General features: G+C 35.5%; 1 protein-coding gene across 2 annotated transcripts in view; it reads right to left on the reverse strand.

The window, feature by feature from the left end:
* The window catches only part of SYT14 (synaptotagmin 14), a 59165-nt gene extending 58060 nt beyond the window's left edge, over positions 1–1105 (reverse strand). For both annotated transcript variants that reach the window (XM_009641583.2, XM_009641582.2), the window contains exon 1: positions 979–1105. In XM_009641583.2, coding sequence (XP_009639878.1) covers positions 979–1090 — 112 coding nt within the window. In that variant the 5' untranslated portion in view covers positions 1091–1105. The remainder of the gene's footprint in view (positions 1–978) is intronic.
* Between the last annotated feature and the right edge of the window lie 13762 nt (positions 1106–14867).

A 14867-nucleotide genomic window follows, 5' to 3' on the forward strand; every position in this document is an offset into this window, starting at 1 on the left:
GTGTGAGGTAGCAATATGGGTTTTTTATTCTAGCCTGCAAAGAAGAAGTTGTAAGACATTTAAATTATGCCCTTTTATCAATGCCATACTAAAACAAGCTTTTAACATAATAGTTGCACAGAAACACGCACCATGGAGACTTCTTCACCCCAAAATATTTGTTGACTTTTACATAAGGTAAGATATTTCAGAACATGAAGACTTGTTTTGCAGCAAAAAGAAAGTTAAGATGACGGATTTAATTTCTAGGGGGGAGAACTTTTTCTGTCTCCAAGAAAATTGAAAATAAAAATTTAGCTGCACTTTTTAAAGAGGTAGAAAGGAACAAGACTTCTCAAATTTACCATTCTGTTCTCTGGTGCCTGCCTCTTCCTCTCAAGTCAGTCAACAAAGCCCATTCAATTTCCACAGCCCCAAAGTAGAAAGGGGTTATTTTACCAACCCTCAACATCTTTTTCAAGGTCTATTTTTTTTCATGTCACATTATCTTTAAAGACCTTGTTCTATTAAAAAAAGTGTAGAAATAATGTGTTAGTCAGAGAGAAGATGTCTTTACTTTCTAATGTTTTAATTCTTTCAAATTGTTTTCCAGTTGAGCAAATGCAAGACCTTCTCCAAAAGGTTGGTGAAGGATTTTAATAGGCTGAGTGAAAACCCAATAAACCCATTCATAAATTTACTTGAGAAAATTTAATTACACACGATTATGGAACATATAAAATACATTCAAGAGTATTCTCATAGTGCAAGAGAAGTATCTTCCCATAAGTAAATGTCAACTCTTTGATTATATAGCTGTTGAATTTCTGTGGCTTGTGAACACAAAGGTCTCTTTGTTTCCACATACTGCACAGTCACGGGGGAAGTCAGCATTGTGTGTTTTAATCACTTAAGTGATTATTTGTGTATTTCTACACATCCTTGTGAAAATGTGCATTCTTATAATTAAGTTTAGTATGCTCTATTTCAAATACTTACAAAGTTTATCTTGTGAATTCTTTCTTGTAGTGTATCCTGAATCAAGATCTGGGAAACCACTAACATTTTCAAAACACATCTTCTTATTAATATACAGGAAAAGTAGCAACATGAGAATAATGAACACTCCAACAGCAGACAGGAATCCAATTGCTTCAGGAGATACTAAAAGAAACAGAAAGAAACACATTTTAATAAGTCTTCTAAAAGTTTAACTCATAAAAGTTATAATATCTATCAGAATTGATCACAAATAAATAATACTAAAGTTCCAAACATATACACAAGATATAACTGAAAAAACACCATTTAAATTTGAGTTAATGTTTAATACTGTTAAATTTAATCAGCTTTTTCTCTTCTGCTCATCTTTTCAAAGATCAGAAAAGTATCTGGTTCTAATCTGAAGAAGGAATGAAATTGTGAGCAAGAGGTTCTGAGTACTGGAGCCCATAACAAGACAGGGTCTCTGCAGAAGATGGGGAGATTATCAGCAGATTCCAAGGCTGGTGATTTTTGATGGAACATCTATGGGAGAGAAAGTACTGGAAGGGACCTAAGAGCATCCCCCATTCCTGGAAGGGGCTGGGGAGGGACTGAGCCCTTTCTGGTGAGGCCATTGCCTCTGTCAGCCTTGTTATGCTCAGCTCCAGGCTCTCCTTCCCTTAGGGACCAGCTGGCCCTCGCCGCTGCCTGACAAGTCATATACTGAGCAAGCAAAAACCAGACTGAGAAAAAGCACATAACTGTATGGTCCTTGCCCTGGTATGTGTGCCACTTGCATATAAACCAAGAAAGAGCTAAGTGGAATAGAGATAAAGCATACTTAATCAAAACCGGGTAGAGGAAAACAGGCTGAAGCAGACTGACATGTCTTAGAAAGCATATAAAATAAAGAATATGTAATTGCTATTAAGCAGATAACTGAAAGGGAGTATTTGGCATCTTTTGCAGGGACAGAATCTTGCAAGTCCATCAGTACCTAAGTAACAACTTCAGTAATAACATTTAAGGCCAAGATTACCTAGGACATGGTTTTAGAAATAAGAAATCTGGGAATGGAAGTAGCAAATTGGACCAATTGGAAAAGAGTAATTAAGGGGCAGCTTGTTTATTTGAAAGGAGACTGGGCAGAGAAACGGATCTAGAAGGGTGGCAAAAAGAGGATCTAGAAATGAAAGAAATAATGAACAAGTTATAAAAGCAGTTCAAGAACAAGAGAGGGCAGATCTTTTGACAGAAGGAATGTAGATGCCCACAGACTATAATGAAGCTGACCTGCTTCGTTAATTGAGGCTGCCAGGATGTCAGAGGGAAGCCCCTCAATGCAACCCACTGGACTCTCCACTGTGTCTAATTCTGAAAGACTTGATGTGAGAAGCTAAAGAGTGACAGAATTGCAAATTTGTTAATAAGTAGTGTGGGAGGTTAAAGTGAAGGGTTATAGAAATATAATTCAATAATATTTGGGTGCAATTTTTAAGACTAAAGTGATATAACTGTAATTGCATGCAATTAAAAATGGTGCAAAGCATTACAGAACTCTAAGTGATTCATAGTGATATGTTTATTAGTTAATTAATCTGCCCACTGGTTTAGTAGTGCGCTGATCAATCAATAAACATTATAGCCCCTTGTATCAGTTATGTCTCAAATCTGCATTCTAAAGAGGGAGCGTAAGACCTCAAGGTAACAGACACTTTAACGCTCAGAGTGGTTTTTGTGGCCTAAATACAGAGGTGCATCTTTCGGGATAGAACATGGCTGCATTCATCTGGATGAAAGCTAGGTTTTCACATATCCCTTTCTTCCTGCTGTTTTGCTAGACTCTTAAGTGTCCCTCTACTCACGACTATAAATCCCATTCCTGGGATTGATTTTTTTCTATTTCTGTAAGATTTATGAAGATTTACCAGACTTATGAATTCTGTTTGCCAAGATCTCGGTGCTTCATTTCAGGAGTATAATGCTGTGTGGCAACATCTTTCACTACGTAAAAAGGAGTGGGATTAAACAAAACTTGGCAACATTCTCTGCATTCTCAGAGATGTAATACAAAAGGAGAAGAGGGAACAGGCTGAAGTAGCAACAAGGAACATTCCAGTTGGAGATGAGGGGAAAAAATTCCAGAATAAGAGGGGTTAATCACTGGAACAGACTGCCTAGATCAGTTACAGAATCCAGTTTTAATGTAAGCCCTGCTTTGAGCAGGGGACTGAACTGTGAATTACTTTCCCAGAAGCCCTCCAAATTAAATTATTCTCTGAGTCTACATATGCCCTTTGTAAAACTGGGCTCATATATCTATGTAATGATATGACTGAGAAAAACACACAGTTCCACAACATTCTCAGTTTGTTTTGGGGGATGACAGGGAACATTTGTGTTTGTGGTGCTGTTCTTAAATAATTGTACAGGTGTGTTTTAAAAAATGGAAAAAAAAGATCAAAAGAAATGCACCTTATACTACCTAAAAGGAACTGGTCAGATTTGCACTTCTATTTTGAGCATCCAGACCTATCTGAAACTGTAAAAATTATTTTTGCTTCACTTTTTACCTCTGACCAGAAGTGATCATGAACATTGTGTCTAGAACCCTGAAAATTTTCACACGAAAAAGGAACCTGCCAAAAACTTCAAACCACCCATCCTGACAAAACTATTAAAGAAATACCAGAATGGCAACCAAAGAAATCCCAAAAGGGTGAAACACGAACCCCAATTAGACTAGAACCTCTACTTAGTCAGTATCAAACTCGAGTAAATTTTTTTCTTGTTTTATTATTTTAGGGAAAAAATTTTTGACTGAAAGGCTTGTCAAGCATTGGAACAGGCTGCCCAGGGAAGTGGTCGAGCCTCCATCCCTGGAGGTATTTAAATGACAGGCAGACGAGGTGCTTAGGGACATGGTTTAGTTGTGGGATGGCAGTGTTAGGTTAACAGTTCGACTTGATGATGGGTTGGATGGGGCTCTGCTCACTGCAGGGGGGTTGGACTAGATGACTTCTAGACATCCCTTCCAATCCAAAACATTCTATGATTCTCTGATCTTAAAGTTCTTTTCCAACCTAAAAAATTCTATGATTATATCATCCCAGAAAACTTATGAAAAACATGAGCAGCTCGCAACTGAGTTAAGTTGGGAACATTGTCTTCTGAAGAACTGAAGGCAAAACTAGAAATAATTGGAAACCTTTTAAATTTGACCTTCACCTTCCAACCCTCTGAAGTCCAAGAAAGAACAAGAAATATAAGAATAAGAACACAGTATAACTGCTTAATAGGGCCAGAATAAAATAAACAGTGCAACAGGGAGGAACAGGCATGCAGTATTTTCTATTTCAGACAGTACAACAGAAATACAAAGACCCATAGAGCTTCAGAGTTCCCTGTCAGCCTTTCAGGCTGAGGCATCCTGCTGCATCAAGCAGAGCAACAAGGTGAGAAAAGTAGAATTACATTCTGGATCAGAGAGGAAAGGAATCTAAAACTTTAAAAAACCCCTTCATTTTCATGAACAAATAGAAAAAAAAATCCCTTTGTTCACAAAAGACCTTGGTTGCACATCCTACTAATATTCCCTGATGTTCCCTTCAGAAGTCTGTTTGGAGTTGCTCATAATTTAATTAAAATCACTTGTTATAGCTGAAGTTTATGGCAACACTGCCATACACTGCCATACTGCCTCACACTGAAGGGGTTTTGTTTGTTTTTAAGTTCCCCAAAAAATAGTTAAGCTGTGACCAAGAATGAGCTGAAGAAGAAAAATTACCACTACAGTGGTGACTTTTTTTTTTTTTAAAGCCCTAGTTTTAACCAATTTAGAGCAAGGAAAATTTGGCACGTGTCAGGTGTTCATTCATCATTTGTCAGGTGTCCATTTATCATTTTCATGGAATCTTCCTAAATATGGGAAAGCTCCGAGATTTGACAAGAGCCTCAGTTTGTGTATATTCATTTTTGACCCCAAAGTTTAACCAATGAAATCTCTCCAGGTTCTGCTGGCAGTAGGCATGCTCCTAGCTGAGAATGTCTGAGGCTATCGGAACAACATCCAGTTTTCTTTCAATAATTGATCCTGACCCAAATGAGACTAGAGACCGGGCCAAGAGCAGATCTTAATTATTTAGGAACAGTTCTAACACCTATCAAACACAGAAGCAGTGGCAGAAAAGGCAGGAAGAAACTGCGATTCACCAGGACACAGGGACCAACATGAGTGAGAGTGAAGTGGAAGGTGGCAATTAGGCATAAGTTAATATGTCCAGTGAGGACATGGGAATTATGAGCTATGAAGAAGGTGTAACATTGGGATGGAGTACACAGAACAAGTTGGAGAGTGAAGAGAAGGCAGAAAAAGATGACAGATTAGGAAGACTAGACAGATAAAGATAATGGGACCACAGAAATTTAGCTGAGGATAAATGCTTTATTATTGGAGCAGGCTGTCCTAAGCAACTTTGCCTGAATTCAGTGTCAACACCTCTTTGAGCAGGAGATTGAACTGAATTCCAATTGTTCTATGATTCACAATAGAAGGACAGTGAATGCTTTCTTTTAATAGGATAGATGAACTGCACAACATCTTCAGAAAAAAGTGTACTTTCAAGTATTTCACATTTGATCTTCTAAAACTGTAGGTTAAAGATTTAATGTTTAACTTTTTTTTACTTATGCTAATATTGTTCAGCAATCCAAGCTGCTTTGATCCATCAAAATATGCGCTGAAGGAAGTTAGCCACGATCTAAATGTAACTTGAAAATACAATACTTTTTTCTTGAGTACTGCCTGGATACTAATTAGTTAAAAAAGGCACTGTATGCAAACTGTATAGTTCTCTACAGAAACACAGTATCTGATGACATCTTTAGGAGTGAAAAAAAAAAATGGCTGATACCTTACAAAGAGAATGAAACTTTAGCTGCAGCAAGACTAATTAATTATTTATGTAATTCAGCGTGAACATAGGACTTGAAAATTATATTTCCGTATCAATTTGCATCCATGTAAAGAATCTTAGAATGCTTGTTCACAGATTAAGTACATTATCAAGTTAAAAACCTTTAATGCATTACCATTATAAAGCCAGAAAAAAAAACCAAATAAAACTGTACTTCAATTTTCCACATGTAAATGTGTACAGATTCCCATCTATGAATAAAGGTTTTATACATCACATTAATCCTTCAATTAGCTTCTCACTGTTGAAGTGTCAAGCAGTTACACGTCGTAGACAGAAAAAAACAGAAATGTACTTTTTTTGCATATAAAATATATCTGTGCCACATTCAGCACCAGAATTATTTTGATTCAAAACACATTGTCATAAATTCTGATTGGTTTGGGCATTAATTGTACCATGAATGGCATTTTAAAAACTCTCAGAGGTTCCCAGTGGTCTCTTCTACAATCACAAACCAGTAGAGAGGAAATACTCTCTCATAGTCATATTTCAAATTCAAATGTCTGACTTTTATAAACTTCATAATTATCCTCAGTTCTTTAGAAAAACAACAAAAATGTTTTATATTCATAATAATATAACACAGTTTTAGAAATACTAAAAGAACAAATGTCTTCCTACAAAGTTATTAAGACTAATTGAATTGCTGGCTATGGAAATGGCATAGAAAGTTATACTCATTGCAGAAGTATTACATTAACGTCACTTTAATTCACTTTTTTTATTACCGGCACTAGAATTAGAATTATCAGAACACTGAAACTTACCATCTCTTCATCTTAAATATCAAAGTAGCATCTCCTTCTCAAATAAAAACTTCCTTGTTATTAAACAATTTTTCTTTTCCAAAAGATGTTTCAAACTCTTCAGAAAATAATGGCGTCTTTAAATAAATATCACGAAAACAAAAAAAATCCTCTGACATATTCAAAAGCATTTAATGTTTTTAATATTAAATTTAAAAGCATTTAATGTTTTTAATATGTTTCTGCTCCCCACCCCCAAATTATGTTTTTTATCCAGTCAATTATTTTTGGAGCTCTCTCACTCCACATCGTACTGCTCACTTAGCTAGTAACATACAAAGCCGCATAGTTATCTTAGTGATGTTTTAATTATTCATTTACAAATGCAATACTATCTCTTCTTTGCACAAATTAAGTAACTAGGGGTACAATCCAAAGAACCTCAATTACCTTTAAGATCCTACCACAAAAACGTTTGAAACGAAAAATGTAAGCTTGTTTTTAATTTATAAACAATTTTATTTTTTTTACAACTTGATCTAAGATATTTTAGATTTTTAAATTCTTTTAAATAAACAGGACTGTTGTTTCGTATTTAGTCCTGGAGAATTATTTATTCTTATTAGCTTTTACACCACTACATCTTGACATTACATGAAAATAACCTGTGCTGTCCAGCTCCAAAATATTTTCATTCAAATGCTATTCGCTGCTGCTTGTCACTTCATACCAACTTTCTGACTTGCATGAGAAATTAATGTATTTTCAGAAAGCTGAACAGGTTACTGAACCACAAAATAAGATTCATGCCCTGACTGCCTTTTCTCCATGCTTGAATTATTTATCTCCAAAGCGCACATATTTGTTTCTCACAGACAACTCATGTCATAATGGAAAAAACCAACCAAACAAACCCCTCTATACCTCAGAGTCAGCTGGGAAGCAAAATCCTTTGGTCTGACTGATTACTCAAGAGGATTAAGAACTGTACTTTCGTATGTGTCAGTTCACATGTAAATATTTTTTTCTTTTATGACTAATTACATACCATGGTCCCTTCTCTAAAAGTAAGTAATTGAAATTGAAAGCTACCTAAGATTTTGTGCTCTTTCTAAACAGCTTCTGTTTGACAAAGTAAACTCAACACACAGTCTCACAGCAATTTAGCAGAATTACTATCTTCCTGAGCTGGAGTAGTTGAAGAAGCAATCACAAGTGAACAGAACCTAGTTTACCTAGACAAAACGCTAGACCTACAGGGGGCAATATTTTATCCAGTGTTGTGTTAGAAGACTTAAATTAAATTACTGATCGCCTGCACTGTTTTACAAACAATTAACATAACTATTAGAATACTTTCCCATATAAAAACCAGAAGCAACTTTACCACAAAAACTGACTAGCTAATCTTTCTGCTAAAAATCAATGGACAGACAATGAACTCGGAATGCCCCCTAAACATTTTATTAAATGTGTCAAAAGGAAATTCCAAACACATTTCCTATACTTCCTGTTTTATTTTGTATTCTTTCTTCTCTCATAGAAATCATTGGAACTATACAATTCCTTTCTACAGGTCTACCTATTTATGTTTTGCCAAAACAAGCATCAGAAAAAGTGGTTTAGCTCAATTTAAAACATGCAATTAAATCTTATCTATTAATGTTTCTAATTTTTTTAGCTACATTTAGGTAACATTAAAAACGAAACTTTTGTGTATAAAGATGGTGCCCCCTTCAATTCAAACCTGTATTTTGCTTTTCTCTTGCAGCACAGACTTCTTAACTTGGCTCACAACTAGTGGCTACATTTATCAGCTTACTATGTGAAATCCACACATTATACTGCCAGTCTTATGATGTTTCTCCTGCATCTTGCACTTTGTTATACAGGAAAAGTTTACACACTCTCTGGCACAAATTACAAGCACGTGCAATATGAGCTACCTGTATTTCAACACTTTAAATATCTATATCCAGTATACTACCCTGAGTGACATGCAATTTTAAATTAACATAAAAATGAAACGACAATTGAATTTCAATGCAGAACTGAAAAGAGCATTTCCTGAATAAGAAAATTATCAACAACTTTTACTAACATGAACCTTTCAGAAGTTTTGAAAGACTGACAGAATGAAATCAGATGAAAGTACTTATCTAACTCTCTATCTGGAATAACAATGCCCTTTAAAAATTCTGTTTATAAACCTTTCAAAGTAATACTGGGGAAAACAGAAAACTTACATTAACTGAAGTGATATATAACATGATTTAAAGGTTAATTAATTAAAAAGTCATATGCCTAACATTAAGTAAAAAGTAAATGTGCCTGTTTAAATGAAAAAAATTACTGGAATTACTGTACCACAACAGCTGCACTGGTCTAACTCCAGTGTCGCTTTTATTCCAGTGTAAAGTTATCAGGAATAACAGCAACTTTTTTCATCATTTGGTCTATGTCACTTCACACTGGCTGAAAGATAATCTACACTGCTACAGAGATAAATCAGGACTTCTCCCCCCGTCTCATTTTCTTAACATCTAATTACAAGCACTAATAAGAAAAATACATTTTAACATCTAGGCTCCAGAACTTCCTTAAGAGGAAGAAAGTCTAGAATGTATTTTAATTTAGATATTTGATTTATTTAATTTTATTATGAGCAATTAAATTACTTGACTAAACATTTACATCAAATAGAGTTCAACAGACTTCATAAAATTATAGTTTGTGTTAAAACGGTCTTGGTTCAGCAAGCTAACTAATCATATACATAACTGCACAAAAATTCTGGTATCAAACCTATACTGCATGTGCAGTTTGTCACTTACAAGATTCCTTTCCCTTTCTTTTAAAATACCATGTTGAAACTGTCTTTCAGTCAGAAATAAATTTAATTATAGGAAAGAGAAGACCCTGGGCTCCAAAATATTACTGATCTAAGAAAGAATTTAGGAGTAACAGAAGCCATACTCAGAGATGGAGATTTAAACTTTTGACAGACATCTTTTAATTCCTAAATCCCTCTAGGCTGCAGAAGTTGTCAGCCTGCCACCCCTGCTGATTTACCAGTCCCTCAACATCTTTTCTCTCTAATACGGAATTCATTTCCTACCAAGTAGTATCTCACAACAGAAATCTCTGAAAAGATACAGCGAAGGAAACATCGCACTGCTACATGGAATAGACATAGATCATGGAATCATCTTGATTACTTCCAAATCCCAATAATCTGTTGCAATTACATAGGATATGACACGACTGTATTCTCCACACAGCGGGTAAGAGAATAGCAGTGATTAGAGATTTTAATGGCACTCTCAAATAATACTGCCAGTGCAAAAGTATTAAAGACCTGCAGGGGTCTAGAGGCTTGCAGTTTAAAAGTTCATAGCTACTACAAATTAGCTCTCCACCACTGGGGAAAGAAAAATCCATGTAATAAAACTCTTTTAAAACCACATTTTTCCTATCAGCCACTACAATTAACCACAAAGTGTGAGACAATTCAGGATCCAGATTTCTCAGCAGCACAGTGATTAACTAGGATACATAGCGAAGTACTGTGCAGAAAAAATGATTACATGAACATTTTAAGTGAAGAAATGCCAGGGTTTGGATACAGCAAAGTTCTTTCTTACACACAAAACTTGCTATGGAAGAAAAGGTAGTGCAATAGCTGGAGTTAAGTGGCCCCAGTAGATGTTGCTTTTGAGAAGACTCCAAACATCAGAGAACACACAGAAACATAACTTTGTTTCCTGTATGGGCATCAATAATCTCAAAGAAGAATATTTACCTCATATTAAATTTTCTCTAGTCCAAAATCTATAAATACAGATTAACATTCCATCAGAGTGCAAAATTTAGTGTATATTCTAGTGTTGTTAATTCTAACATTATTACTTTTGGGTTTTTAATATGTAGCCATACTTTTATTGTATCGCCCAGATCTATTGTTTAGTATTCATAGAATAAAGGACATAAAATTTCTTCTAGCCTGGAAAAAAAAAAGTATATGTCTATTTAAAATTAACTAGTGCACAATTATGAACAGATTAATTACTATTTTCTGCGTATATTATAAAAGTAGCTTTAATTCTGTATACTTTTTAATAAAGAGTTTTTATTCCTATCTTGGTAAAAAGAGAAAACACACTTTACTTTGTACTGTCCACACCTGAACCCTTAAATGAGTACAAACAACGTATCTTTATAGTGTTCTACATTAAAGTGAGGTTACCTAATTTAAAGAAATCTGCTAGCATCTGTGGTATCACCTTTCTCTTGACAAAGAACAAGAAGTTCTACCAAGTGGATGACAGCAGAGAGAAAGGTGAAAAATTATTTTGTTTCTTTTTCAGGGGCACTTAGCGTTAGACTATCATAAAAACTGTCATATAGCTTGAATATCAGATGCAGTTGACTTTCAATAGAACAATGTTTCTTCTTTTAAAATAAACTCATGAATAAATATGATTTTTTTCCATTTGAATTAAATGCAACTGGTGACTTAACATTCAGATACATGCAAATGGATAAGGATAGTTGACCAGAACATTAAAGAGGACACAGTTCTACTTAAAATACACTTCTGACAAAACAAAAATTCACACCTCCTTATCCTTACAAAATTATTATTGGAAGTGACATTTTTCATTGTCAGCCAAAGACATTGTCTTTTTGCAACTTCTTTCTTTTGCATATTAAAGAGCACTTCTGTTCCATTATTAGTCACAAAGGCAGTTTGCTGAATAATTTCCTTTGTTTGCGAGACTGCCACAACAATAGAAAGAAAAAAAAAATCTTGCAAAAAGAAAAAAGGGCTTAAAAATAATTTTTAAAAATCTGCACAACTCAGACCTTACTCAGATATTCAATCTACATTTCCATGAATTAAATATAAAATACATTGCTGAGTTAGAAGTATCAATTTGCATTACTTCAAAAATACACAAATGAACAATGAAAGGTGAAAGAGACCTAAAAAGAATATGGCCATGCATTTTCTGCTTTCTTGTCACTTCCATGTTGTAAAGTGAGTATCATACATATCAGAAGATATTAAAGAGGGTTTTTCTTCAGTTACAGCTCAGTATCGTAAACACTCACCACAAGTCTGTCTCATCTGCACAAACAGAACCTAGAAACAGCCTTAATTAAAATATTAGTACATCTTACAACAGCCAATTCCAAGTTAGACTAGCAGCCTAGCTACAGTGCATGACACAGCCCAAAAAGATACAATTTTCTGAACTCTGATTTTAAGTTCCCTAAATCTGTTTATGTCCATAGCAAATAACCAAAGGAACTTGACGCAACTCTCATGAGTCTCTCAAAAACATCTGCGTGTTAGGAAAACAGCCAGCAAAAAGGCAAACTTTTAACTGAGTAATTTCAGAAAAACCCTGTCACCTCCTTCTGCTGTCAAGAACCCTAAGTGACTGAATGAAATGACTCAGTCACTACTAACTAAACTAAGCAGGAATCTTTCCTTAGCAAGTCTTCAATTTGTATTGTCACACAACAAGTAAGAACTTGAATGTGTGCATGTACATAAAATAAAATTGCATTAAATAGAAGTAAACAAGAAGCTCATTTATAATAAAAGCAAAAACATCTTTTTCCTTTTTCCACTTTCCAGATTTCATGAATGTGTAAATAAAAAAACCACACAACAGTTCAACCACTTAGCTATGGTAAGCACAGGAGCCACAAGTTTTGGTGCTGTGTTACCAAACTTCTGTAATAACTGATCATACTTCTTTTAAAGTTCTTTTCTATAGCTGGAAAATTACTTATTCTGTATTTTGCAGCTATTAGATGTTATATAACAGCCACAAAATATGCACATTTTCAGGACAACCCCCATATTTACACGTTCAGAAGAAGCCTCTATTTAAAGTACACACAAATTAGTTTTCAAGGCTTTCCAGAAAAGCCTATCAGTCTTCTTACTCCTGATTCAGCTCTTTGCAGATTTTTCTCCAAAATTTAAGAATCTGCTAAAAGGAAACTGTAAAAGTACTGTAATCCTTCTGGTGCAGAATAGAAGCGGACCCACCACAGTCCATCCTGGGCAACTATGAAGCTCTAACATTATGTGACGTGGGAGCAGGCCCCATGCTAGACAATTGCTATGCCTTTGGTTAGCAAATCTGAGTTCTGTATTGATGCTGTATTGGTATCATATTTACACTAGAATTCAGATCATCCCTGACATTCAATAAGCATTATAACTGTTACTTGCAAATCCTTGAGACTTAGAAAGCTAAAAATAAATCTACGAACCAAATTACTTTTATTTATTTCAGTGGAAGCACTGTTAGCATCAAAGACGCTTTAATGATGCTTTTAAATGAAAATACAACTGTTTAAATGAAAAAGCAACTGTTTGCAGTCCCAGTACTGCAGGCTAGAGTACCTAAACAATTGAAGATAATGAACGTAAAAAACAACCCTCCATGGTTTTGGCTAATTTGAGAAATGCAAAACTTTAAAAAAGAGAGAGAGAGAAAAGTGAGGTTTCAAATTATTTTCACTGTAACGGCTGAATGTTCTTAGAACAGACATTTCCTTCATTTCCTTTTTAAGCTTTGGGTTTTGTTTTTACAGTTATGCCTTTATATATAGATAAGAAGTTTTCATTAAATAATTTGAGCTAAATGGTGTGGTCACGCATAACTTTGGGAGACCCTTCTGGTCCCTTTCCATATTTCATCCCCAAGGTTCCTATTTTCCTAGTAAAAAACGAATGGGGAGGCAAGAAATAGACCATGTAGGAATGTGTTACTTTGCTAACCAGAAAGAAAAATTAATCACCAGCAACAGGTGTTCTTCAAGTCGTATAATCCCCATATAAACTGTAATTACACTCCATCACTTGAAACCACAAAGTTTTCCTTTGCATTATTCATAGAAGACACATGCTTGCTTGCTTGCTTTTCCCTTTTCCCTATTCAGTACAGGACAAATAAGATGGAACATCACTGTTTATAATATTAGTTGCTTCTCAACAACAACGTACTTGGAAGGACTATGAGAAAGATGGACAGACAAGCAAAGCACAAATGTACACTGGATGTCTCCAAGAACTCTAGTCATTTACGCTGGCTATTTACTTCTGATTTTTTTTACAGAGGTTCCACACAGACACTCTAATTACAGTCACCTGGCAGTTGCAGTTACCTGGCAGGAAGCATCGGAGGCTTTCAGGCAAATAGCAAATGCAGAACCATTTTGTCAAACGCTGCACCAACTCTCAAAGCCTCATAGATAGCATTCAATGGAAATGAGTGAATGAATGCTAGGAGTGCCAGGGTGTACTCTCCTGCTGCCGCAGTCACACAGCCACCAGTGAAAAAGGAAAGGGGGACAGCACAAACTTACCTAGCACCAGGTAAGACTACAGAGAATTATGTATGTGTCAATGTGAATACTTAATTTGTCCATCAAACTTCCATGGTGAGCTCACGGACCAAAAAAGGCTTGGCTTTCATGGCACAGCCAAGAGGTGGTGAAGGGAAAGACTTCTATGCCACAAAACTTTCCAACTCAATCCTGTATAAGCTTGAAATTAGTACCCAGTGGCATTAAGGACAGAGCTGGAAGGCCTGATTTGACCAGCTCCAGACTGCTGGCAACCAGGAATTCTCATCTTGGAAAGGTCTTCCTATTCTGAGGAAGTCAATTCAGATCCTGAGCATGCACTTGGATCCTGGCGAACAAGCAGGCCTGGACAGCTAGCAAGTAAAGTAATCCTTAAGAGCCTGGCCATTAGTCAGACCATAAAACCATCTTGAAAGCATATCAGATGATGTAAAGTCTTATCTAAAGTAACCAAAACACTACACAACTGGAAGATTTATAGTCTGATGGCAAGCACCTTCCGCTTTACATGTACAACCCAATTAGGGACAGAGGACAGACAAGAATGCACCTGCTCCACACACTGCAAGGAGAAATTTGTCAGTCACGTGGCTGGGCATAGGGGCACACGAGGTTAGAATACACGTGAGAACTCATATGAAGAAAAAAGGAACCCAATATATTGCAAGTATAAATGGCATTAAGAGGATACTTCTCTTTTCATCACACTTATCTGTTGGCTAATTTATAACCGACAATGTTAAAACATAAATTCCATGCAACTGTTATTTAAAAAAAAATGTTTACA

This window comes from Egretta garzetta, unplaced genomic scaffold (assembly GCF_000687185.1).
Source record: "Egretta garzetta isolate BGI_Z169 unplaced genomic scaffold, ASM68718v1 scaffold166, whole genome shotgun sequence".
Classification (NCBI taxonomy): Eukaryota; Metazoa; Chordata; class Aves; order Pelecaniformes; family Ardeidae; genus Egretta; species Egretta garzetta.